This window comes from Anguilla anguilla, chromosome 10, assembly GCF_013347855.1.
Source record: "Anguilla anguilla isolate fAngAng1 chromosome 10, fAngAng1.pri, whole genome shotgun sequence".
Taxonomy (NCBI): Eukaryota; Metazoa; Chordata; class Actinopteri; order Anguilliformes; family Anguillidae; genus Anguilla; species Anguilla anguilla.
In genome coordinates, this window is record NC_049210.1 from 1619799 (window position 1) to 1647298 (window position 27500).

The window sequence follows — 27500 nt, forward strand, 5'->3', positions numbered from 1 at the left end:
TCCTCTCTCCCTCTCTCTCTCTCTCTCTCTCAGTCTCTCTCTCCCTCTCTCGCTGCACCAGGTTTAAATGCAGATAGTGTGATTCTCTGAGACAGACTTTCTCACTTCACATTTTAACCTCGCTGTTATCAGGTTATCGCCCCCCACCCCCACCCCCACCCCGCCCCTGCCCCCACCCCACCCCACCCCCACCCCCAGGTGTTATTCTTTGTCTTTTTCTTCAACCTGCAGCTCAAAGAGATTTACTGTAGGGTCTCTTAACTTGGGTCTCGTCATTAATATTATTATCAGTTTTGATTATTATTATAAGTATTATGAATATTATTATTATTAATATTATTAAAGCAGCAGCAGCCCTAAGTAGTAGTAGTAGCAGTCCCCTCAGACTGATATTGACTGCTAAATTCTCTCTCCTTCTTGGTCTTTGCCCAGGCTGAAGGACTGGGTGAAGGCCTCCCCACCACAAGGTGGCGCCACTGCTCTGTGACACACTCACTCCCATATGGACCTGGGCTCCTGAGCTTCTGCCTGCGCTCCTGTATCAGGGCCTCTCAGGTCAGTATGAGGAGCGGCATAAGGGAGATCTGGTCCAGTCGGGCCCAGTAGCTGATAAAACAAATGATCAACATTATCAACAGGGAAGGAAAAAAGCTGTCAGTACATTACTGCATTACTGCTATAGAAACCGCTCATTTAAAGATGACTGTGAGGAGTGTCAAAGAGGAAGAGCAGCCTGCTGCTCGTTTAAACTCACAGTCTGGCTAGTGCAGCTCTGCTAGCCTCCAAACCCCCAGACTTTTTTAACGTTTCTCTCTCAGGGCACAGGAAGGCTGTACAAAGCCAGGCCCTTTGAACAGGTATCCTGTTTGTGACCTTTGACCTCACCTGAGGGTCAGTCTCTTCCATCTCTGCCTGCTGCAACAAACCAATGGCTGCCTGTCAAGACCGCGTAAATCACATTTGTCTCAGAACTGTAATCCCCTAAATTACACTTGTTGTCAAGGGACTTTTTTGTTGCTCATATTTGGATAACACAGATGAAAGAAAGAAGTAAAATGGAATAAATATCGGGTGTGAAATATAATTATATGCATTTGCAATAGGCCTGTCATTTCTGGGAATTCGGATATTGACTGTGTTTGATCGTTACAAAATGTGGTGTAATGTTTTTTTTCCGTGTGACACCGTAATTGGGCTGTCTGTTGGGAGCTGGAGAGGCAGGTTTGAGCAGGAGAGTGAGAGCAGGGCTGAAAGCGGACCGGGTTCCTCCTGCAGTAAAGTCGCAGTGTCGGCGTATTTCTCTCTCATCTTTACCGTGTGTCACTCAGGGTGTCCCGGACACAAAGGACACGTGGGGCGCGGCGTTACCGAGGCAACGTGCCTCACCCCCCCTCCCCGCCGCCCGCCCGTCGGACCCCGCCCGGTGCATTCCCAGCGTTTTGGGCTCCTTCAGCGCCGCCCCTCTGGACGAGCGTAAGATGACCCGGCTGTGGTGCACACAGGAGACCGCCGCTCGGCATTCGGTTACAGTTTGGGAGAAATGAGCGCTAGCATGCTAGCACGCTCCAGGCTGCTGCGGCTGACACCCGAAACCCGTCTGCACACGCAGCCCGGGCCCCGTGACCTCTGACCCCGCGAATAGACGCAGATCGGCTCATGCCTGCTCGTCACGTCTGAACAAAAACAACACAGGGCTGGAGACGCTAGCAGGGAAGACGTTCGCCCATTACTTCTACTTCTTTAGAATACATATTTTTATTTGATCTGTGGTTGTATTAACATTTTATTATTCCAAATTGTAGAAAATAGTATGCTAATGTTTTTACACTGTGCCACTATATAAGAACAGAATATTTAAATATTTTAAAAAAATATTAATATGCAAAGAAAAAGAGAACAGCAGCAGTCTAAGCTTTCTACTACTCACTAACTAAGCAAATTTTTGTCAATAAATAAATATACTTGAATTGAATACTCAATTATTTTTGATGGCAAAAATCAAATGTGTGGCATTACAATATACATACGGTAGGCACTACTGAATTTGTTCTATTTAATAATGTGCCACAATTATTAGTAACAAATAGGCAGTTGGTGAACTTTGTGCATGCGTATAAAAAGCTGCTAAAAAAAAAGTTACTCTTTTGGGTATTCATGACTTTTGTGGAGGGCAAATCACTCCAAGGGCCGTTAACATTTGAGAAAACTGATAATGCTTTCTAAAATGCGCTTACTGTGATTTAATACCGCGCCGCGTATGTCTCAGCCGGCTCAATTCTGCAGCCCCTCTGACCGACGGCATCGTTCGCGTTCTCTGATTATTTCTTGAACGCTGGGTGGCGCTGTGTCTGTTTAAAAGAAACGTTGTGGCACAAATATTCCTCCCGCTTCACAGGGAACTGTTCACGACTGAGTTAATTTGACTTTTCTCTCCACGAAACTATGCTAAAGAGAATGACAAATATACTGTTAATATAGGCTTCATCTCCTGTCACACAGAAACATAGGTTTAATAAATGTATGTCTATATTTGATTATGATGTTGAGGTATACACTTTTATACTATATTTCCAACACACTTTAGCCACATGCTTATTTTATTTCAATGTATTCTAGGCTACTTCTCATTCTGTTGAGGAATCAGCGTTACATATTTATAGGCTACCATCTCCTTTGTTTCTGTGTGAGTCTACTATTGGCAAAGTTATTGTTTAAGAGAAAGAAAAAAATCAGTGGGAAAATGCAGCGTTACATCGATTTCACAGCCACAAAAACAATGAGATAATTAAACATTTTTGGCCGTTGTTTGTATTTTCCCTTTCCGTGCGTCTCTCTTGCGCCCGTGTGTGTGTGTGTGTGTATGTGTGTGCGCGCGTGTGCGCGCCTCTGCTCGTAATTTGGCACCTCGGTCGCGCAGGGAGGGATAGGCTGACACGTGACGGATTCTTGTAAGAGAAATGTCTCAGCAATCCCGTCACTTTCCCCAGTAACAATTTCCATGTCCGATTCCATTTCTCCGGCAGACGTGACACCTCTCCGCCGTCATCCAGGGAGGATCGTCCCCTTGAAAACTAATTAAACAAAATCAATATTTAATCACGGACCAGAAATTTGCAGGAGAAAGACGTGTTTGGGGGAACCCTAAAAATCTCTACATAAGTCACCCCTTTCACTGCTTACAAAGTTATTTGTGCGCGCGCATGTGAAGCCATTTATTATTATTATTATTATTATTATTATTATTATTATTATTAATAATAAAACTATTTTTGTTAAGCAGTCTGCCCTCATGTAGCTATGCAATTTCAATTTCTCAGGCGAATATGATGATGTGCGCGAGAGCTCACCAATAAGGCCCTGCACAATGCGAGAAAGAAACGATTCATGGTTCCTTCTCGTAGTTTTTTTTTTACACAGATAGTATGACGTTAGAGGTATAATGTATTATATAGGGTGGATAATTTTATTTGAACTGGACTTAAATGTATTTAGTGGCTGGTTTGATATCACTCGTATGTGTTAAAACGTTTGTTACACTAAACACATCTAACTGTAAAAATAACAAATGTAGGCTAAGGCTCGGCCCAAAAAAGTAAACCACGCGTAGGCCAAAGTTGTCGTGGACCACGAATAACTATTTAAATCCAAATTTTATGCAGGCATTTCAACGCATTTCAAGCAGTAGCCTACTAAACCGACATTGGAATGTGATGGAAATGAGAATGCAATAACATAACATCAAATCTGTATTTCCTGATAACGTCTACGCAGAACCCCAGCACGTGCTATTTTACTAATAGGCCCCATCTGTAAACATTGTGTCTGTGTTTGCTGTGTTTATCAGTCGGCTGTTACGCTTCTGGGACAGGACATCTTAACTCTGCATGTTTCCAATGAAGAGAGGTCATGTAGCGAAATTAATTTCTTGCCGGTAGAAATCGGAGAAGTTTAAACATTTTAAATGAGATTATGAGGATGAATATTTTACAGCGCGATAAGCAGGTATCAAATACCGGGTATCGATTGTGGTTTCAAAACACAATCCTAGGTAGCCTACCGCTCCGGCCTAATTGATCTTTTAAGGAGGATTTTCGGGGATGTAAGTGCAAGTCGCCGTGAGAGCTAAAACGAGCCTTTTCCTATTTAAAGCGCATCTCTCTTTTTCTCTCTGTCTCTCCCCCCCCCCCTCTCTCTCCCACACACACACTCACTCTCACACTCACATAGACATTGCAATTAGGCTACAATTTAGTTTGCTATTTCATATTTTAGAAATACTGTTTTCAATGTTATCACAATCTTGTACCATTTTCAATTACGAAATAAACGCGAATTAGATAAAGGGTATATATGCATTTGTTTCATTTACTTGAAAGGGACGGTGCCCATCAGACAACATATCAGCAGTTATCAGCAACATATATCAGTGCATAGACTGGAAGACTTAGCTGAACAGCTTATTTCCATCTGTAGTCCCTTGGATCAAACCGAAATGTATCGATAACAGAGCAGCGTTTTAATTTCATATTTTTAATGCTTTCATCAACAACAACAAAAAAATATATATATTGCGAAATGGATCTGGACTACAAACGCCTATAGTCTTAAATACCGTGCTAAATAAACGCGAAGAAGTTTTAATTCATAGGCTGGAACGGCTAACATTTTTATCATTTAAACGTTTTTATGTTTGGCCTGCGCGACCATTTTTGATAGTCCACATAGTTTGTAGTCCGTGTACCTTTTTTGAAAGCCGCGGGCGCTAAATTATTACAGTATATCGATGAAGGGTATTGTGATCAACTGTTACATCTCATCTTACAATTGCTGTAAGTAAAACAATAAATAAAGAACACACACCGCGACGGCAATATGCACCCATTTAAAAATATTCTCAGGTGGCAGCAATGCACAATTAAATGATTAAATTTAATGTTAGGCTCATAATATCGCCAATATATTCCACACAACCTAATATTTTCGCACAACGTTATATGTGGCAGTCTAACGTTCTTCTGAAAGCTTTTTTCCCTCGTTGTTTTTACTCCCCGTCCTGTCAATGAACTAGATGATAAATGTGACTGCGAATGATTAATTTATAAGGTAAACAGAATTATGTTAATGGTCAATTAATCTGAATGGAAATGTTAATTCATTGTTTAACGTGCATTAGCAACACAAACGCCAGGACCGCGATTGTACCCCGCATGCGTTAACCAAAGCCATTGTCCTCTCCATTCCCTGTCGGGATAGTGATTTCATTTGTTTAGGCAATTAAAGAGAATAATACATGTATGTCGCCCAAGTGTTGTGTGAAAACCCACTATTTATTTATTTTTAAACCTATTTAACGTTCACATTTGACAATGCGTAAAAAGGGTAATATCGGGCTGAAATTTTAAATGATGTAAAATAAATAAAAAGGATTTCACGCACACCCTCTCTGGTCAAATAAAACGGCTTAATTTAAGTAGATCGTAAGTATAAAACAACAGAGGTAATATGGAGCGAGAAACACACCTGACATGGTCTCGTATACACTTGGGTTGAAGGGGGAAAAAAGCAAGAAAAGAAACTTTCTTTTAAGATGAATCTTGAAATTTGCCAGTTTCTGCCTCGTGCACGGTTTGGCCACGGACCACCTTAAGAGCTAGTCCCTCCCTCGGCGCGAGGGCACCAGCGCCTGCTATTGGCGAGGATCATAGGAATGAAATTGATTGCAGAAATGCAAAACTTGTTGCTGGTTCTCCGAACGCGCTGATCCCACAGTGCCAAGCGCGAGACGGAGTGTGATCTCTCAGTGAATTGCTCCCAGCTGGAGGAGACTACGGTGGAGTCGGGAGCAGAAGGAGTGACTGTAAGAGAGAGAGAGAGAGAGAAAGAAAGAAAGAAAGAGAGAGAGAGAGAGAGAGTGGAAGAGTGAGAGAGGGGAAACCAGGTTCGCACAAGCGCACGATCGCAGTGCAAATGATCTGGACCGAGAAGGCTAGATTGCCAAGCCGCTCTGTGGTGACCGAGCGCGGACAGTGAGCGCTGCGCCTTAACACGGTCGATGCAGGAGGGCACGCGCAAACAGAGCCTTGGTTTCTTTATTGACAGATCGGATTTTTATTTATTTATTGGCAACCGGATTTTCGCTCGCATGGACCATCCAAACGAAAAAAGGACACGTTATTAATTGATATTTTAAGACTTCGCGGAAAGGAGAAGCGACAAGCCGGACGTTTCTGCCCGTTTAGTAAATTGTGCACGTTGCAGTTCATTGGAGTTGCAGAACTGTGGGGTCAGAATGGGGTCTTTAACCGAGACCAGAGATTACTCGCGCATAGACGTTTGACAACAAACTGGAATTATATTTTTGAAATGAATTTTTAAGTCGATCGTTCATTCCCGCGACACCGTGCGCGTTTATACCTGTCATCGGTCATTTTTAAACTTTTGAAAAGAAGGGATGTCCGCGACAATACTTGGGAATACGAAATTGGACGGGGGCATATTTTGCAAATCACAGTTGCAAGTAAGATATATTTGTTTCCCAGCGCTCCAGACAGCTAATTTTACGCTAAAGGAATAAGAACTGATTCTCTGTTCCATCTACACGGAAACGACATAGGATATATTTGTTTTTTGTTTCTAAGCGCAGAGACGGCTGCTGGACCTTCCTCGTTTCATATTTTTGTGCGTTTTTGCAGCGACATTGAGGTTGTGTATGCGTCTGAAAAATATTTAATTTCCTTCAGCAAAATGTGAACTTCGGGGGGTGAGTTTATTTCCCTTAAAGCGTCAAATGTACTTTTTCCGCAGATCTTGTAGTGGAATACTATTTTCATTATCAAAAAATATTGGTAAACAGTGTTTATTTATATTTTGTATTTTAGTACCTTAAGAGAATATTTCCGTTCAGCATTTATTTTATTTTTTTCATTTTTTTTTTTCAACAATCGAGGGAGAGAGGAGGAAAAAGGAGACTTTACCCGAGACAGCCGTGAAGCTTGGCGAGCTTGCTGTCATGCGGGATTGATCGCGAAGCAGTATGTTTGGGCTGGAACAGTTTGGTTCTCCGATCAGTAGCAGAAACTCTGGCCCAGGAGATAGAAATTTAAACCAGCCGCGAGTGAACATGAGTTCTCACTACAAGGGCCCCGGTTTTCACGCCGGCGGGCCGCCGCCCGGAGCCGTGGAACCGGGCATCGGTCCGCTGAACGAGTCCCCGATGCTGGGGCTCGGCATGAACATGAACGGAGAGCAGTACAGTTTTCACGCGCGAGGGCACGGCGACATGCACGCGGCTCCGCAACAGCAGCAGCAGCAGCAGCAGCAACCGGCGCCTCACTCAATTCACGGGTTCTTCGGCAACCAACAACCTCAGCACGGGGGCGGCCACCCCCACGGACACCACCCTCACCCCCATCAGCACCACCCGCACTTTGGAGGCCCCTTCGGGGGCCCGGACCCCGGGGCCTCCTGCCTGCACGGGGGCCGGCTCATGGGCTACAGCGCTAACGGCATGGGGCCCCAGCAGGGCTTCCCCGAGGGGGGGGGGTTCGACCCGCTGGCCGAGGCCGGCCCGCCAGGCGACGGCTTCGCCCCCCAGCCCCAGCCCCAGCAGCGCTCGGGGAACATCCCGGACTTCCAGCACCACGGGCCCCCCGGCGGGGGCCACGGCGTGCCCGCCCCCTGCCTGCCCCTGGACCAGTCCCCAAACCGGGCCGCCTCCTTCCACGGCCTCTCGGGCCCCTCCCCCGCCGAGGCCCACGGCCTGGAGCCCCGCCGCCTGCCCCCCCAGGGCGGGGTGGAGGGCATGGACTACGGCTACCCGGGAGAAGCCCCCGCCGGGCACTTCGACGTGCCCGTTTTCTCCCCCTCCGAGTCGGAGTCCCAGCTGCCCCCCCACTACGGGGCGGGGCGGCAGGTAACCGGGGGCAACTTCCCCGGCAACCCCGCCATGACGCGCGCGCCGGGCATGCAGAGCATCTCCAAGGGCCAGCCGGCGCACGGCGTCTTCTTTGAGAGGTTCGGCGGTGGCGGCGGCGGCCGGAAGATGTCCGTGGGCATGGAGCCCGGCATGGGCGGGAGGCATCCCATGATGCAGCAGCAGCAGCAGCAGCAGCAGCAGGCTGGCTTGCTGGCCCGACAGAACTCCTGCCCCCCGGCCTTGCCCCGGCCCCCCCAGTCTGAGTCGGGCTCCTCGAACCCTGGCATGCAGGACGGTGGCGGGGTGATGATGCCCGGTCAGCACACCCAGTTTGAGTACCCCATCCACAGGCTGGAGAACAGGAACCTGCACCCCTACGGCGACCCCATGTTCCAAATGCAGCAGCAGCAGCAGCAGCAGGGTCCGCCAGCCCCCCCTCAGCAGCCCCCCAACCAGAGGCTGCAACACTTCGACCCCCCCTACCTGAACATGGCGAAAAGGCCCCGCTTCGACTTCCCCGCGGGCCACGCTGGGGAGGGGTGTGGCTCCTGGACCGGCGGCGGCGGCGGCGGCGGCGGTATGCACAGCGCGCCCGGCGTGGAGAGCCACCTCTCGCCCTCGGCCTACGCGGGGCTGCCCGGGGACTTCACCCCCCCGGCGCCGGACCCCTTCCCCCCCGGCCCCCCCCTGCAGCACGCGGGGCCCGAGCCGCAGTCGCTGCAGCAGCGGCAGAACGCCGCGCTGATGATCAAGCAGATGGCCTCCCGCAGCCAGCAGCAGCGCATGCGGCCGCCGCCCAGCCTGCAGCAGCTGGGTCACCACGGCGACGTGGTGCACGGGGGCCCGGTGGGGGGGGGCGGCATGGCCCCGCCCCAGCAGCAGCCCGGGTTCGAGCGGGAGAACGGGGCCCGCATGGCCGGCTTCGACGCGCAGAACCCGCACATGAGCCAGGAGGGCGCCTGGTTTTCGGGACCCCCCCACCACCACCAGCCGGGGGAGGCGCTGCCCCGCAGGATGGGCGGCCCCGGGGTGGGGGGGGGCGAGGCCGAGATGGGCCTGCCGCAGAACGGCTCGGGCATGATGTTCCGGAACGTCCCGGCCGTGAGCGGGATGGGCCTGCCGGACCCCATGCGGCTGCCGGGCGACGGGCACGTCCAGGCCCTGCACTCCCCCGGGCTGCACCCGTCCTTCGGCCTGTCCCAGATGCAGTCCCCGGGCGCCGGGATGGGGCACCCCAGCACCCCCTCCGACCGGAGACCCCCGGACTTCTCCGCTCCCCCGCAGCCCTCGTTTCCCTACGGAGGCGGGGCCGGCCGGCAGGGGCCCGCTCCCCATCCCCACGGCAACGCGGCGGGGGTGAGCACGTCGCCGGGCGGCTACGCGGCGCAGTCGGAGTTCCCGCCGGGCCAGCGGCAGTCCTCCGGCAGCAAGCTGGGGGCGCTGTCGCTGGGCAGCTTCAGCAAGGCCAGCGCCAAGGACAACGTGTTCGGCCAGAGCTGCCTGGCGGCGCTCTCCACCGCCTGCCAGAACATGATCGCCAGCCTGGGGGCGCCCAACCTCAACGTGACCTTCAACAAGAAGAGCCCGGGCGAGGGCAAGCGCAAGCTGAGCCAGGCCGAGCCCGACGGCTCGGGGGCCGAGTACTTCCAGAGCCCCGGCGCCGCGTCGCAGAACGGCCCGATGCCGCCGGGCGGCGGCGGGAATACCGGGAACGCCGCCGGCGGGAAGCCTGCGGGCCAAGGCCAGGCGGCGCAGGGGGAAGCCAGCGCCCTCTCCCCAAACTACGGCATGGACGTTCCCCAGGGGTGCGAGGGGAAACCGGCGGGCGGGACCGGGAGGGGGAGGGGCCGGAGAAAAAGAGACAGCGGACATGTGAGCCCGGGGATTTTTTTTTCCTCTGACGGCGGCGGCGGCGGCGGCGGCAACCCCGTGGTGAGCCCCGGCCCGCCGGGGGGGCCGCCCTCCTCCGGCATGGGGGAGAGGGGAGGGGGCGGGAGCACGCCCCACGACAAGCCCCTCACCTCCCCGTCCTGGGGCAAAGGGGGAGACCTGTTGCTGGGCGACCAGCCGGACCTGATGTCCTCGCTGGACAGCGGGATCCAGAGCGTGGCCAAGTCCGACGGCAGCTCGCCGCGCGTCGACTTCGCCGACGAGGTCGGCGGCGCCCACTACGGCGGGAACGAGGACGAGGTGTCGTCCAGCTCGGACGGCGGCGGGGGCGCGGGGGCGGGGCACAAGGCCGGCCGCAGCCCGCTCCTCGCCGGCTCGCCCAAACTGCCGCGGGTGGACCACGGGCTCCTCGGCGGGCAGAACCCGCTGGGGCTGGGCATCGCCAACCACTCTACCTCTGCGCCCGACGCCTACGGCCTCCACCCCGGCACCCCCGGCGTGGAGCAGGTGCGCACCCCGTCCAGCACCGCCGGCTCGGACGACGTCCACCCGCTGGAGATCCTGCAGGCGCAGATCCAGCTGCAGCGGCAGCAGTTCAGCATCTCCGAGGACCAGCCGCTGGCCATGAAGGGCGGGAAAAAGGGCCCGGACTGCGGCGGCCAGGGGGGGGACGGCGAGCTGGGGGGGTGCGGCAGCCCCCGGGACGCGGGCCAGGGCGCCGTCAGCACCATCGACCTCGACAGCCTGATGGCGGAGCAGCACGCCGCCTGGTACGTGCCCGGCGACAAGGCCCTGATGGACGGGCACGACGGCGACAAGACCGCGGCATCCTGGGAAAAGACCAAGAGCCAGAGCACCGGCAAAGAAGGTAAACGAGCGCTGGCGTCACCGCGGCAACTGAGGGATGTCTGCTGGGCTGTCATACCTGGGTTCTGTTTTCTCTTTTATTGCCCCCCATCATGGCTGTGTTTTTATATTAGGGGTGATGGGGGGATGCTCTTCCCAATATAAATTAAAAGCATCAGATAACACACACACACACACACACTCTCTCGCATGCACTCATATTTGTGCATATACACATCTGTATGCTCTTGTTCTCTTGTTTTAAACCTTTGCCGTGCCGAGGCACTTGGTGTATTGCACAGTCTGGTGTAGTATTATATGTTTCTATCCACAGTGATGCAAGGCTCTTCGGGTTTATCTCAGTGTTAGATTTCACTCAGCATCTTACAAGTTTCTTTGTTTTTTTGTGAGGTGTTAATTCAAGTCTTTAAATCTCGTTGCCATTTTAAAGAAAGGGTAGGCTCGTGTAATAAAAATAAAGTTATTGTGATGTCGACGGATTGTAGATAATTTGTAATGTCCTGGTTTTGTTTTCATATGTATCTTACAATAAATACGTTTTGGGGAATAAGGATAAAACGGCCAGAAAGATTAGCACGCGGAGCTTTGTGAATTATCAGACTTCTGAAACAATGCCAGTGTTCCAGCGGTTTCCTCTAGTATCTTTACTTTAACGTCCGTAGGAAGTCAAGCTCGAGGGACCAACGGAACGTTTCGCTTAATTTGATCAGCTTCACAACATGTAAATTTTAAAATAAACTGAAGTAAACCGTCAACGACCTCGACTGTGTTGAACAAAGTATTTTAAACAGCGGAAGCACTATATTGTTTTTTTAAAGTAAAAAATTATGCGTGCGTGATATTTTAACCAAAATGCAATCGGAAATGTACGTGAAACGTGCCATTGGTGAAATGGTATGCGCTATTTTACGGGTTATGTCAATTTGGAATTAGGGCGGTAAACTTCAAAGGACTGGAAGGGGGAAAACTAAACATTTCCTGTAGTTCTTTATCTGGGTTTTCAGGGTGAACAACAACACAGGAAAGATTAATGGGTTTTAGAACAGATGCGTTTCACGGCGGGGTTCCCTCTCTTTTGGAATGTTTGTTTTTGTTATTACCGAGGGATAATCTGATTGGGGAAAGTGGTTGATTTCGGATGGGATAGGGGAGGCCAAAATCGGGTAGTGGCAGACTGGGTAAAGCGGGGGGAGGGGGGGGTGACTGCATAAATGAGATAATCGCACCTTTTAGTTATCAAATTGTTGCGATTAAGGAAAGTATCAGGCTAAATTCGCCACGGCGGTGGGCGCTCGCCTGGATAATCTCATTGGAGCCAGAGGACCCGTGCTTGCGCTCGCGCCGACACTAACGCGATTTGTTCAGCAAAATGTGGATCTGTTCTCAGATATTTTCACATTTCTGCTCGATTTGACACACGTTGTAGACACCCCAAATTGCAATCGACATATTAATTTATTCTCAATATAACAGCAGTAGTAGAAATAATAATAATAATAATAATAATAATAATAATAATATAACACCATTATATTTTATTATATGACAATATGTTTGATTTTTTTAAAAGATGTATATGTACGCAGATTATATTTTGCCTAGGCTATGTTTTACAAAACAAAAAATAACTATCGTAGTAAAGGAACATAGCCTAGCCTTATTTACGTATCCGTTCTAATAATTGTAACACAGCGCTAAATTGTATACAAATTAAAATATATTTATGTTTTGAATATGTTTATTTTGTTTTTGCCCAAATGCTTATTAAACATTTATTTTGAAATTGTTATATATTTAATGTCCTTGAACTTATATGACAGAGCAAATCAACTGTAAAGCAAACAGACTCAAAGTATGTTGCGTTATCTACTTGGAAAAACCAGGATAGTTAAAACACGCTCATTTTTGAACCAGTTGTCTGGTGGGCAGCAGTTGATGCGCATAATGATTTATAGATCTTCCCCAGTAAATGCCACGGAGCCCAGCATTAATTCACACCAAGTGACTTATTTTTTATTCTGAAGCTGAACGCGCTGCAAAGGCGATATTGAATGCGTAATGCGCACAGCATTATTTGGCTGACGGTAGACGCGATACATAGGAAACGGTGTGGTGAATGTCGCATATTTCTAAAAATGTAAAAATGTGCCTATTATTCGTGGGAAAATCCAGGGATGTTGTGCAAGTTTAACTAATATAGTTTTAATACAGCCCCCCATTAGCCTACTCCAGCGCATTAGACACTGCTAAATCGTCTGTGTAAATTGGATTAGTGTGTTACGCAGACTGCATTCGACTTTGTTTTTCCCAATTGTTGTAGTGCGTTGTGCGATGGGGGTTCGCATATCTAATACAAATTAAATGAGTATTTGCATTGGGCATTTTCTGGAAGCGTCTCGCTTATCACAGCACCGCCTTTAAGAACGTAATCATTGAAATATTACTACAGCTTTAAATTAGCCTACTTCACTGAAACAAAAAAAAAAACAGTTTGTATTTTACCTCTCACTATTTATAACAGAATGGAGGATTAATGGAAAATCATGTAATCATTGTTTTGAATACTACTATACCACTACTACTACCAGGCTTCTACTACTACTGTGCGGCTTCTGCTGCTAATAATAATAATAATAATAATAATAATAATAATAATAGCCTAATTGTCAATATCCTAATCATAGTATACGAATATGTGTAGCTAGCCTAGTGTATTCCACCAACTGTGGGAATACAATATTTTCAGTTGACATAATGATACTTTAAAGCAATTTTTTTCTCTTTTGATCCTTGTATTGTTACAAAAAAGTATTTTTAAATTTAATGCACAATACACTATTCTTTTGAAAAAAATATCAGATCAGTGATGTTATTATCGCGGAGTCCTGTATTGTACCGGTGAAAACGACTCCGCGCCGAACAACAAAAGCCTGTGTCTGCATTGGTTACATCCTAGCTGCGCGAGGGCCGCGGGACGGAATGAGACGGGCATAATTTGATCGCCATGGCGGGAGACGAGCTGCCGATCCGCTTTCTCGCAAGTGAATAGGTATCCCTTCTGAGCGGCCACTGTGCCTTTGTTCTGTTTAACCGCGGGTGCACGGAGGGGGAGGGGGGGAATGGGGAGGGAGGGGTGGGGGGGCTTGGACCCCGGAGTAAATTCGCATTGTTTAACATGCAGAGCAGACAGCGTTTAACCCATCAGCATTCTCTCCATCGTGCTTCTCCAACGCCGGGACATAAATTGGGTTTGTTTCGCGGCGTCCCGCAACTCCATTTGATCAATTTTTAAAAACGAGGAGCAGCAGCGGAACGCCGCGCCTCCTGCATGGCAACCCCATCCCTCTCTTTTATTTTCATTTCTCCCCCCTGTCTTCCGACCTTCTCTCCTCCATTCTCCTCCTTCTCACTCTTCTCCATCTCCTTGCTCTTTTCCTGAACAGAAACGCCGCTCTCTGAGGCGCGATCGATAGCTAGTTAGCACAAATCACAGCCCTGGACAGGTTCTCCTTTAAGTGCTGCAGACAGCATGGGTAAAAAAAACGGCTTGAGATGTTTGTGTGTTATGAAAAAGCTTCGGAAACATTCTATAAAGATATGCATATAGGCTATATATAACTGATCATATATGGGAGGTTCAGTAGGCTAGCTACCAACTTTCTGAATCACACTGCCTTGGTGTTCATTAGTTTTATTTTATACAGTAGCCTACCACGTTATAAGTGTTATGTATTGCAGTAATATAATTTTCTGGGGTAAAAAGTCTGCTCGTTGCGGTTTCATGGACTTCCTCAATCGGCCTACTGAATATTGACCGGGCCTTCCGTTAAGCCATTCAAGAAGAGATAATGTGCGTGGATGATAATATCACCGCACGAAAAACAAATATATGTACTTTGTTACAGTTCATAAAGCCGAAGTGCGATATGTTTGTTGTACAATATGCGTTTTGAGAACCCTCAGTTCATTTCAATTATAAAAGAGGTAAACCGAGGCAGTAATTACAATTACGACCGTGTCATTTATTATAAAACGGGGACGGATTAGATAGCCGCTTCGACCGAGTTAGGGGAAAAGCATCATGTCAAAAAAAAGGGCTTTCACTGTCAGACTGCACCCTAACATAGTGAAACAAGGTCTTCGGGTTTTCCGTAATTGTTTTGTCGTCTCATCTGACTGCTGTAAACGGTTTCATTTATCAAGTCATCAGACTCAAGTTTTGTAAGACAGGCGGGAGGTGCCGGCAGCTTAAAAGTGTGCCATATGACGAAGTCAGGGTTGAGTGGCTAGACTTTACCGGAATAAGATTTTATTAAACTGAAGGTAATTGCGGTTGAATTTGAGTCAAATAAGGCTTGCTTACAGTAAAGGCTCATTTGAGGAAAAGACTAAATTTTCACTAATAACCTATGCTTGCTTTCTGTATGCTGCAGTCTTACTGTTTCTTGCAGACGCTGTGTGGAAATGACTTGAATAGCCCATGGAACCGCTATGGAGGTAGACACCTGCTTTTCAGACATGACGGTTTTTTTTGAGTGGTGGCGTTACCTGTCTCGAGCTCATGACCGTTTTAAAAAAAAAAGAAATCTCTGTGGCCTAACCGTCATTTGACGAATGGCTAGCACGCGCGCGGGATGCCTTATATCCTTGGTTTTCAGCAGTAAGTTTGAAGATGGCTGTTAAACGTGAAGGGTTAAACCAGAGTAACTCAACACGTACTATGTGTACATTTCTCTCCACATCTTCACATATAGGCCCATTAAATCTGTCTGCGATAAAAGCAACAACAACGACAGCAATAATAACAATAATAATAATAATAATAATAATAATAATAATAATAATAATAATGTTTAGGTAGAATAACATGGTAACCTTGTTGTCTATTAAATTTAGCATTGTGCATGGCAAATGTGCAATTTAATAATAATAATAATAATAATAATAATAATAATAATAATAATAATATATGTGGTTTCATTCTTAGTGATTCAAAGATCGCTGAGGACATTCTCAGTGCGCATTTCTTGCGCAGTAAAACGCCGGATAATGTTTCTTCACAATTACGAGCGCAATTTACTTTAAGTAATAAAACGTATATTTCATATATTCATACTACACACGCACCCGCACACACCTATATGTACAAACATACATGCATATGTATACATATACATAGACAAACATTTTTGAAAAGTCAGTTATTGTTGACAGTTTTGCTGCTGTTCGATCAGCATAAAACAAGTTGCAAAAATCTTTTGACCATTTTCTCTTGTGTTTTTACTCGGTCGTGCCATTGCAGTAGCACAGCACAGAGCTGGGCAGCTGAGACTGGAGTCATGAATTTCCACTCTTGGGACTGCAGTGACCTGAGCAGAAAGCAAGTGTGTTAATTGGGGGCTTTATGGACTGCACTGAAGTGTTTTATGGGAAATTGAGTTTTATGGCCTCTGGGGTGGCAGGTGAGACAGGGTCCTGAGTGTGCTAAGTTTTTTTTTTGGGGGGGGGGGGGGGGGGGGGGGATCAGGTGCTGTTGTTATTAGGACTCAATGTAGGAAAGACCCTGCAGAAGTCCATTTTACTCTGATTGGTAGATGCTGTGAATGTGTTGCCTCTGATTGGTAGATGCTGTGAATGTGCTGCCTCTGATTGGTAGACCCTATGAATGTGCTGCCTCTGATTGGTAGACCCTGTGAATGAGTTGTCTCTGATTGGCAGACCCTATGAATGAGTTGCCTCTGATTGGTAGACACTGTGAATGATTTGCCTCTGATTGGTAGACCAAAAGCCAGTGACATCAGACCTGTCCGAAATAAAGAACCATTTCAGTGTGGCCTGCTGACGTGAACTTGGAACTGTGAAATTTTATGGTCACTTTACTCACACACACACGCACACACACACACACACACACACACACACACACAGACGTGCACATTCCAACTCCTGGATAATCGGGGTTGTGTGTGGGGACCACCTGTATAATCAAACCCTTTCTCTTATAAACGCAGGGAGATTTTAAATAATACTGATATTGTCCGGTGCGGTAAAATTTGGATCACTGACATCATAATGGTCTTGTGCAGTTGCGCTTGTACATAAGCTTGGGCCTGCTGTTGACCAGTCCCCAGTGGGGGGGCCTGTGGGCTGTTTGGTGCGAGGGGTACAGTGAAATCGTATCCTCGGCAACAAGTCCTGCTGTTGCTATGTTACACTCGTGGTTGACTGTGGGGTGCGTGTAAGGGTGACTTCTGGCAATCAGAGGAATGTGGAGCCCCCAGTTTTTCAGGACGCTTCCCCTCCATCCCCCCCCCTCCCGAATTGAGAGTCACCCCATTTTTCTCTCTGGAGCTAAGTGCTGAGTGGGAAGGGATGTGAGAGGTCGTTAAAAGATCAGACGGTCTAACGAGGCTTTCAAGAGTGGTGGCCCTCAGTTTCAACCACTTCCTGGTGTGGCTTTGTGAAAAATCACATTTTTTTTCTATTTGTTTTTGATGTCTGTAAAAGCATTTTTGGAAATCTGAAACGTGTTGTTTGCTTGTGGGTTCCTGCCCGTGCCCCCCCCTCGCCCCCCCCCCCGCCCCCCACCTCTGTTTTTATTTTTCCTCTCACATTTTTTGGGGAGGCGGTGGCGTTTCCTTGGGGGCAGTGAGGGGAGAGAAGAGGCCGCTGAGCGGGGTGAGGTGGGCTGGGAGACGGAGGGGGGGAGCGGGGGATGTTTCTGGGTCTGTTTACACACCTCAGAGGGACGCGCTCTGTGCTCACAGCCGCCAGGTCAGGGGAGACCGGCCTCACCTGTGCACCTGGGGGTTTCTGAGGTCGTCCCCAGAATGGCACCTTGAGAGGAACAGGGACGTGACAAGTCTTCACCCCTCCTCCACTCTGAATTCCCTCCCTCTCTCTTTTTCTCTCTCCTGCCCTCTGCCTCTCCTTCTCTTGCTCTCTCGCATTCCCTCTTTCTGTCTTTCCCTCACACTCTTGCTCTCCCTCTCTCTCTCTGTCTCTCTCCTGTTCTCTGGCTGTCCTCTCTCCTTCTCTCTCTGTCTCTCCATCTCCCTCTCCCTCCCTCTCTCTCTCTATCCCTCCCTCCCTCTCTCTCTCTCTCAGTGACAGTAGATTGTTGGTTTGTGTGTGAGCGCAGGCATGCGGTTACAAGCACCAATTGAACTTATTTCATTTGCCGATTCTGAGCCCCGTTTCACCCCAAAATGCTGCCCCCCTCCCTCGCCGCTCCATTCCAGTCCGTGCCATGGGAGGTGACTGTAGGACAGGGGGACGGGGCGGGGGGCTGTAGGACAGGGGGACGGGGGTGGGGTGGGGTAGCTGTAGGACAGGGGCTGTAGGACAGGGGGACGGGGGTGGGGTGGGGGCCTGTAGGATTGGGGGACGGGGGCAGGGTGGGGTAGCTGTAGGACAGGGGCTGTAGGACAGGGGGATGGGGGGGTGGGGCGAGGCAGGCAGGGGGTAGGGGTATTCTGGAGCAGTTTAATTGAAAGCAACAGGCTTATTGACCGTGGCCCCCAAAAGGGGCCCCTCTCGCCCGGGGGCCAGTGGGGGGGGGGGATGAGCCCTCTCAGCACAGAGCTGTTTTAAAACAAGGGGGGGGGGACTCTATACAACAAACTGACACCCCCGCCGCCTGCTCCCTGATCTGTTAAAATCACATTCGTGTTATTGGCATTTTGTTCCAGTGGAAACTTGTAAAGCACGTTAGTATTTTTGATTTCGTTAGGCCTTCGCTGCAGCCTCCCCCCCTCCCCCTGGCCCCCCCTCGCCCCTCGCCCCTCACCCCACCCCCCCTCCCCACCCCACACACACCTTTTCTCTCTCTTTTTTTTTTTCTGGGAACTGAAAGCAAGTGATTGACAGTCGGAGAGGAGGAGAAACAGCTCCCAGCAGGCCGCATTCCAGCTCCGTGGTTTACGCGGCGTTCCGTGTGGACTTCCGCGGCGCAGCGGCGCGCGTTTCGCATGCTCCCGCGCCGGAATAACAGTAATAATCCTCGTTATAATCACAGTAATTAGCGACGGTAATATTGTGCCAGAAGTGCCACTCCGCTTCTGCCCCCTTGTGTGAAGTGACAGCCGTTTGCGCTGAGCGGGCGGGGACAGGAGAGCACGGGAGGGGAAAGGTTTCCGCTGGGCCCCGAGGGCTCGGAGGAGCTGGCACGGGGGAGACTGCTCTCCTGAGAAAGCACGGGGTGTCGCACCTTTTCGAAAACGGTGTAAAAAAAAAAAAAAAAAGAAACGTTTTGTAAAAAACTGTTGAAAGTGCAGCAGTGGTTGGACTCACACGAATACACGCACACAGGTTTCACACACACAGACTTTCAGACACATGCATGCACGCAACACATGCACACACACACACACACACACACAGTTGCACACACACATGCTCACACACACACACACACACAAACTGTCTCACACACACACTTTCACACACACATGCTCACACAGACACACACACACACACTTAGGTACGAGTATCAGACAGCGGCTAGCCTACCTCTTGCAGCGTTTTCTCTCTCTCTCTCTCTCTCTCTCTCTCTCTCTCTCCTCTGTGTAGTGTAATGTCTCTCTGTCAGGGCTGCCAGGGGTTCACTGTATTGGCCGAGCTGAGGGGGGGGGGGGGGTGGCAGCTGGCTGCTGGCTGCTGGTTGCTGGCTGCTGTTGTAGTCATGGAAACTCGACAGGACAGCGTTTGTCAGCTGTGGCGAGGACGTGTGATTCATGGGCCGTCGGCTGTGGGGTTTGGGTCCTGAAGCCTCCGCACGGGGCGGCTTCATTTCTGCCCGAGAGAAATCCATCAGGAGCCGGGCCGGGGGGGACCGGGCTGGGGGGGAACCGGGCCGGGGGGAACCAGGCCGGGGGGAACCGGGCCAGTGGAGTTCTGTTTGGAGGACTTCCTCTGAGCCCGAGCACCATCACTGGGAGGAGGCAGAGCCGTGTGTGCGTGTTCAGGAGACGGACAGGCAGGGCAATCGTTCAGTAAATGTCACCTGGAAAGGAGTGGATACAGAGGCAGTGTTCCGCAAACGTTCGCTGATGACGGCCGGACAGGGGGAACGCTCCGGGAACGCTCCAGAAACGTTCACTAAGAGAGCCGCGGACTTTCTCTGCCATAAGCAACCGCTCTATCTGCTCAGGATACATATCTGTTGATGAACAAATTGGATTCAAACAGGGTGGTGTCTTTATGTTCTTTGCAATCAGTGTGTTTGTGAGAGAGAGGGACAGAGAGAGAGAGAGTGTGTGTGCCTGTGTGTGTGTGAGAGAGAGAGTGAGAGTGTGTGTGTGTGTGTGTGTGTGCCTGTGTGTGTGTGTGTGTGTGTGCATTCATGCGAGGTGTGATGCAGCTTCAGGATAAAGAGTGTTGTGAGCTACAGTGACTCATGTGAAGAAGTAAGGGAGCGCAGAGGTGTCAGGCTTGTACACACTAGATTTCGTCTTCTCAAAACATCACCTCATCCGGTGGGGGCTGGGGGGGGGGGGGGGGGGCGGAGGGGGGGTGGTTGGGTTCCTTTCTTTTCCCCGGAGAGGAACGCTTAAAAAAACAAAACAGAAAAAAGCCCCTCAGCCTGTCTCAGCACGTGTCAGACTCTCCCCCGGGGATCCGGCCCGCCATCGGAAGGCCGTGTGTGTCAGCACCACACCGGAGGGCTCCCCGCACCCCCGCTCCCCGCTCCCCGCACCCCGCTCCCCGCACCCCTCACCCCACCCCCGCTCCCCTGGACATTTTACTGTCCACTGTTTAAAGATCTCTCACTCAGGGTTCTGTTTGGAGGTTACTGTTTGTGTGTGTGTGTGTGCGCGTGTGTGTGTGTGTGTGTGCGTGTGCGTGTGCGTGTGCGTGTGTGAGTGATAGGCCTCTGGCAGCAGTTATATTTCTTGGCATGCAGGTACTCGTCGGTTGTCTTTAATTTGTATTGAAAAATTGACAAACGAGTTATGAAATTAGAGACGCTTCTCCTGGGGGGGGGGGGGAGGGGGTTCTGCGTGAGGCAGCTGAGGTTTGGTTCTGTAGCGGAGCTCCTGGACTAATGGCTGTCGTCTCCACTTCTGCGCAAAATACACCTCCTTTCATTCCCCCCCCCTTTCCCTTCACTTTGTCATCTCTTCCTCCTTCATCACTCCGCTTGTCAGTTTCAGACGGTGTGTGTTGGTGGTGTAAATGTGGTGTAAATGTTGATAATAGTCTCCTATAGAGCTTTAGTGCTAGCGCTTGCCTTACCTCCGCTGCTGCTCAATTTGCTATTAAGGAGGAAAAAGTATTACCCAAATGTTAAATTTTGTGTTCAAAGTAACTTCAGGCCTTTTGTAATCATGTAAGTTTGCAGACAGGTTGCCTCTAAGTAGTTGCCTGGTCAGCACCTCCCTTCCCCCCCACCCCCCACCCCCCCAAAAAAAAGTGAAAAGCTGTAGAGTGGCCAAGAGTCTCCAAACAGGAAAAGATTTGGGAGAGGGTTATGTCATTTTCTCCAGAGATGGCTGTTATGTGCTGTGGCTGAATCTTTGGGTGTGCGTGCGTGCGTGCGTGCGTGCGTGCGTACCAAAGTCTCTCTCGTTCCAGAGCACCAAAGTTTCTCTCGTTCCGGTGGAATTATAGCTGTTTGCACCCAAGACAGGCGTAGAATTGTTTACGCGACGTGGGCGCTGTTGTGTGTGCGTCAGCAAGAAACTCCGATTGTGCCCGGATTTAGGAAACCGACAATTTGGACAGGAGGTTATTTTTAAACTCCGCTTGCACCGGCAGGACGGGGGTGGGGGGAGGGGGGGGGCGTTGTTATCAGGAAGGATGAGTGGAGCCTCAGGAAGGAAGGGGTTAAGGATGTGCGAGCAGCTCGGGCGGAGGGCAGAGAGGCCTTGTTGCGTGGACGTGGGGAAACCGGCGGGACAGGCGGCGTGCTTGGAGCGAGCGCGCGCGAGAGCAGAAGAGCCAGTTCACAGACAGTAACCACTCACTAACAGGGAATAGAATGCGCTTGAATTCAGTGGTTTATTATTATTATTATTATTATTATTATTATTATTATTATTATTCAGATACTGTGTCTCTTTACGGAGAGAGGAACAGGTGTGCTCTTGCAGTGTCGCGTGCACGCTTTTTCCGGTCTCGGTGGAAATCTAATTCTCTTATGATTTATGTGGTATTCTAATTCTTCTCCTTTGTTCGGTACAGTTGTTTAAAACTGGCGGCGCGACAAGGAGACGAGTGTCAGACTGTCACAGTGGAGACGCGACCGCGTCTATTAATGAAGCTGGGCTGAGTGCGTCTTTTGCATAGAGAGGCTCCGCGTGAAAGTCGCGTTCGTTGTTATAAGTTTCTTTTTACAGGCGTATTCGCGGACTTACAGTAGGATGTTGCGGCGCATTTGTAAATTTGATTCATGAATGCGAAGAAAATGAAAAATGCGCGTATGACAATTAGACCGAACCGCTGTAACAAACTGCCGAGTCGCGCGTTCCCGACAGCCGCAAGACTGTGTGCAGGCTGCCCCAGAAACCTCGCTGTAAATAAATATATATGAATATATGAGAAAAATTCAAAAGCTACGCGAATAAAGAAAATAAATATTAGGTTTACAAGGTTTGTTTGTATTTCGGTCAAATGAGTGTATTTATAATTTCCCATAACGCCTCCAATCTTTCAAAGCTTTCAAAGGAGTAAAGTTAATAAATAATAGCCGCGGCAATTGCACTTTTCCCCCTATTTAATCACGCTGGTTTTTATACGGGATGTGCTGGTTACTCACCTGCCGCTCGCAGACCTTTCATTTCCGGTGAAGAGCACTTCTCTGTCCTCTCAAGAGTATTTTAGTAATTGGAGTGAATCAGGAAGCGTTATTTAAGCCCACGGCTTGGTGAATTTCATGGTGATTCACGGGTATTTAAAACATTTTTATTTTATTTTTTTGGACTGTTTGATTTAGGTTCAGATTTTCATGCTGCTTTTGCTTGAATTTATTAAAGCCTGGTGTGGATAATTCCCTCAGCACTTGGTGAGCTGCCTGTAGATTTTCTAGAAATTACTTTTTCATCCAGCATTTCCTTCGTTCAGTGACAACTCAGGATTAGATGGAGGGACTTTTTTTTTAAAGGTCGGGTCTGCTTCTTAAATAAAGATATAAAACTTTAATACCTTCTGTTGTGCTCCAGCGACAGGGTAATTTAGAAGGTGGCTAACAAAGCTGCTTAGTTTGACATGTTCTACATTGTTTGAATTGATCACATTTTGTCAATGAAAGGTTAAAGGTCAAATAGGCCTGCTGTACTTAGAACTGCTGCTGCAGGTGCAGTGATTTAATATTCAATAAAGTAATATTCCTCTAATATTCATTCCTTTTTCCCACTTTCCCACTCCTCTCTGTGCTTCTCTTGCTCTGTACTGCAAGCTTCAAATGAATATTTTAGCTTTTAACTTGACTTGCGTGCTCAAGTATTTTTAAAATCGGAATGGGAGGAAAGAAAAAGGGTTTGCTGGTCCCAAGATTATTTTTCTTTTGGTACGGAAACAAAAAATGACAACTGACATTTGAAATAAAAAGAGTAGCAACATAATGATTCCTTGTGCAATTAAGTAACTGAATAACTGTTATAAAAGAAAGGTAAATCGTCTTCACTTGTAAAATGTTTGTGGAATGGAAATGTGTCTGGAAACTGAAATCATTTTGACGGGCTGTCTGTGATGACTTGGTTCAGGGGGACGGGTGGGGATTTGTAGGGCAGAAGTTTGGGTTTTGAGTTGGATGAAAAGATTTCTCCCCCGATCCGCAGTTTGAGGTTCTATCATCGTTGCCACCTTTGTCTAAAAGGAAAGAACAGAAAGTGACTTATTCATTGTGATCAGTGACTCAAACAGGGAGGAGTGTGAATGCAGAGATGTTTTAAAGTGAAGTGCTTGGCTCTCCTCCTCAGTTGTAAGGTCAGCCTTTGAAAGCTCAGCGTTGGCTGTTCGTCCTTCTGTAGGCCTGGTAATGACGGATGACCCTGGGGTTGCTAATGCACGCTGAACGCTGATCTCCAGAACTGCTCCAGATCGTAGAAGCTTCGGCAGAAAGACGTTTAAATTGAAGCGAAGTCTAAGATCATGTTCCCCATCTGTGTGCTGTTGCATTGCTGGGGACAGTGTTGCGTTTTGGTTCGGACAGTCGGTTATGTTTTTAAAACTGAGTGATTTTGAAGAGGTGCTGTCACCTCACCTGACAGAGGGGTTGGATGACGTGGTAGTGGGCGGTTGAAAGTCCTGGCGTGGGTTTCTGTGTGTGGCAGTTGAAAGGGTGTTTGTGAGAAGCTTAGCGCTTCGAAGAGCTGGTTTATTGGAATGTTTTTTTTTTTTTTTCAAAGAATTCAAAAGTCAGTGTTCTAGAATTCTACTGTTGCTTTCAGTTACCAGCAGTGATTTGGTACATCAGTGTTAGAATGTCCAGTGCCCATATTTGTGATCCCCTCACACCTTTTGAAGGGTTAAGTAGCCTGTTTAAAACTACGTCATGGAGAGGGAAGGAGAGAAGAATTCCGGCAAGGAGAAAGGGACACGTTTGGATATGGTGTCCATCTCTGAGGCCGTTTCAGAGAATGTTTTGTTTAAGTCTTCTTTATCTCTTTTTTTTTTTTTGCTACTGAAAATAATTGACTTAAAACGGAGAGCTTTGCTGGAATGTTGTATCGCAGGCACAATAGAATACTCAATTATGAAAAATGTTCTTTATCTTTTTCTCCCGGTGAAAATAGAATTAGCTATAATTAGGCGACAATGAACTAATTAACCTTCCAAAAGTGTTTGTAATTGTGTTTCTTATCTATTTGTCTTTTTCATTTTGATGAAGACCTCAGCTTCTTTGTCATTCCATTTAAGCAGAATCTGGTAATTGGACGGGGGATGAGTAGTTTTTCTATGAAAGTTAAATCCAGTGCTGACAGAAAAAGGTGCAATTTCGTTATTCAGGAAACTGCAGTAAAGAGAAATAAAGGTGCATTTTTAATTCAGATCCTTCAGCTTTTATTTAGTGTGTGTCTGTGTGTGTGTGTGTGTGTGTTTATTGTGTTTGTCTGGCCCTGGGGATGTCTGTATATGTGGGTGTTTAGTGTGTGTGTGTGTGTGTGTGTGTGTGTGTGTGAATGTGTGAATGTGTCTGGCCCTGGGGATGTGTGTGTGTGTGTGTGTCAGGCGGCCCTGGGGATGTGTGTGTGTGTGTCTGTCTGTCAGGCCCCGGAGGTGTGTGTGTGTGTGTTTAGGGTGCGTGCGTGTGTGTGTGTGTGTGTGTTTGTTCAGGGTGTGCGTGCGTGTGTGTGTGTGTGTGTGTGTGTTTAGGGTATGTGCGTGCGTTTGTGTGTGTGTGTGTGTGTGGTTAGGGTGTGTGCATTTGTGTGTGTGTGTGTGTGTATGTGTCGGTGTGTGTGTGTGTGTGTGTCAGGGTGTGTGTGTGTGTGTGTGTGTCAGGGTGTGTGTGTGTGTGTGTGTGTGTGTGTGTCAGGGTGTGTGTGTGTGTGTGTATGTGTCAGGGTGTGTGTGTGTGTGTGTGTCAGGGTGTGTGTGTGTGTGTGTGTGTGTGTGTGTCAGGGTGTGTGTGTGTGTGTGTGTCAGGGTGTGTGTGTGTGTGTGTGTGTCAGGGTGTGTGTGTCTGGCCTTGCTGTGTGTGTTGGTGTGTTGGTGGCACTGTGTCTCCAGTGTGTTGTTGTCAGATTGCAGTGTGTCAGCGCAGACAGGCTAACGCTTGGCTGCATATTCAGGCCGGGGGGGGGTTCAGCACTGTGGGTGTCAGTCACATGCGGGGGGGGGGGTAAGGCTGGGCCCCCTGGCGATCGCTGTCCCTGGCAACCACCAATCAGAGAGCCTCTCCACTTCCAGCTCGCCCGATTCCCCCAGGCATTTAGAGAGAGAGAGAGACATCTTATAATTCTGTGCATTTTATCATTATCATTATTATTGCTGTTATTACTGCCTGTGTTATGTTTCATACGCTGTGAGTTTTTATGCGCTTTGGCACGGATTCACTGTCTGTTCTGCCAAAAAAGTGCCAGTGAGGGGGGGGTGAAAGAGGGGGGTGGGGGGAGGGTGATGGGGTGAGGAGGGAGTGAGGGGGAAGAGAGAGGGAAAGAAATGGAAAGAAAGTATGCAGAGAAAGAAAGAAAGGGATGGATCATTGTGAAGGGATTCCTCAGTGTGGAGAATTTGGAGCTGAGTGTGTGGGGTTAGGGAGGGTTAAGTGAGAGCTCTCTGTTACTTTATCTTTTCTCTCTCTCTCTCTCTCTCTCTCTCTCTCTCTCTCTCCCTCTGCCTCCCTCCCTCCCTGAATCTCTTTAATCCTCTCTGTCTCTCTCATTTTCTATGTCTTGTTACTACTGAAAATGCACATCCTTTTAGAGTGCATTGTGGGAACACAGGAAATGACCTCACTGTTAATGCTGGTCGTGCTTATCAATGGGCAAAACGTATTTGCAAATTGTATATTTTTGACGATATTACCGAGATGCTGAGAGATAAACGCTCTCAGAACTGTGCTGTAACGGTGTGTGGGTGATAGCATTCCTCTAACCTGACACAAACTCAGAGACTCAGAGTTTTTCGCCTGATTGAGAGGCTCGGTGCAGGTGCGCCCGTGTCTGTGGAGCGAGCGGCAGCGTCGCGCTTCGCAGAGCGGCGATAAGCCTCTGATAGCGGGTTCCTGCCGACGGCCGCCGCTCCGGGGTCGCGTTGGGGGGGGGGGGGGGCTGTGACAGAGCGGGCTCTAACGGAGAGTTTAGGTCAGCACTTTCTCCCCTCCTCAGTCTTCCTCTGGCTGCGGTGAGGACGGGGGGGGGCGGGGGGTGCGGGGGGGGCAGGTGTTAATTTTCACGCGGCAGAAGCATGTTTGGCGGGTCTCTGCCCCCCCCCCCCCCCCCAGTGCCAGCGCCAGTGGGTTTTAGTGGCTCTGTCACGGGGGGGGGGTCAGTACTGCGCCCTCGCCGTCACGCCCGTCAGTCGGACCCCGGGCGGGGCGGGGGAGCGGGGTCCTGCTCCGTGACCTCCGACCTGCTGGGCCTAGAGGTCAAAGGTCAGGGGCCCGAGCAAGCGAGGAGGGAGCGGGCGAGCAAGCGAGGAGGGAACGGGCAGGGCTGTCTGCGTGGGAGCGGCGTCTCGACCTTTAGGCCCGGGGGGGTCACCGTCCAGAGGTCGCGCAGGTCACAGAGTCGGCAGATTTCAGGCGGACCTGTGTGGCGGGGGCTCTGTTTGTTCACGGTTTTTGTCTGCAGCCCCCCCCCCCCACCCATCCTGGTTACCTGGGCCTCTGTTAGAGAAGTGAGGCATAGACAGTCGTAGAGCTTACTGATTGGTTGATTGGTTGGTCATTACTGATTGGTTGGTTAGTTAGCATGTGGCATATGTCATTGTTGTGTTGCTCACCCCTCTGTCAGGGATGGATGGATTGACCTGTTTTTGTTTTTGTTTTTTTCCTTTGTTTTCTCCTCAGGTGTGGAGCTGTCGCAGAGTAAGGGGGGGCCGGGGGGCCCGGGCACGGGCAGCAGCCACCTGCAGTGCCTGTCGGTCCACTGCACGGACGAGCTGGGGGACAGCAAGGGCCGGGGGGGCCCCGTGTCGTCCTGGCGCTCGCTGCACTCCGACATCTCCAACCGCTTCGGCACCTTCGTGGCGGCGCTCACCTGAGCCCCGCGACTCCAGGGACATGTGACACGTGGGGGCGGGGCGGAGGTGGGCGGGGGCATCGTCGTGACGACGCTCACCTGAGCTCCCCGACTCCAGGGACATGTGACACGTGGGGGGCGGGACAGGGTAGGGGGGGGGCATTCTTCCAACCTCCCTCACCCTAGTGGGGATGACACAC

General features: G+C 49.5%; 1 protein-coding gene across 2 annotated transcripts in view; it reads left to right on the forward strand.

Moving 5' to 3' along the window:
* The first annotated feature begins 5699 nt into the window (after positions 1-5699).
* The window catches only part of LOC118237080 (transcriptional activator MN1-like), a 21930-nt gene continuing 129 nt past the window's right edge, over positions 5700-27500 (forward strand). The window contains exons 1-3 of one of the 2 annotated variants that reach the window (XM_035435502.1): positions 5700-10673; positions 27129-27367; positions 27453-27500. The exon at positions 27453-27500 is cut by the window's right edge and continues 129 nt beyond it. In XM_035435502.1, coding sequence (XP_035291393.1) covers positions 7034-10673; positions 27129-27322 — 3834 coding nt within the window. In that variant the 5' untranslated portion in view covers positions 5700-7033 and the 3' untranslated portion in view covers positions 27323-27367; positions 27453-27500. Of the gene's footprint in view, positions 10674-27128 lie in introns of both variants that reach the window. The other variant, XM_035435501.1, reaches the window with a different exon arrangement.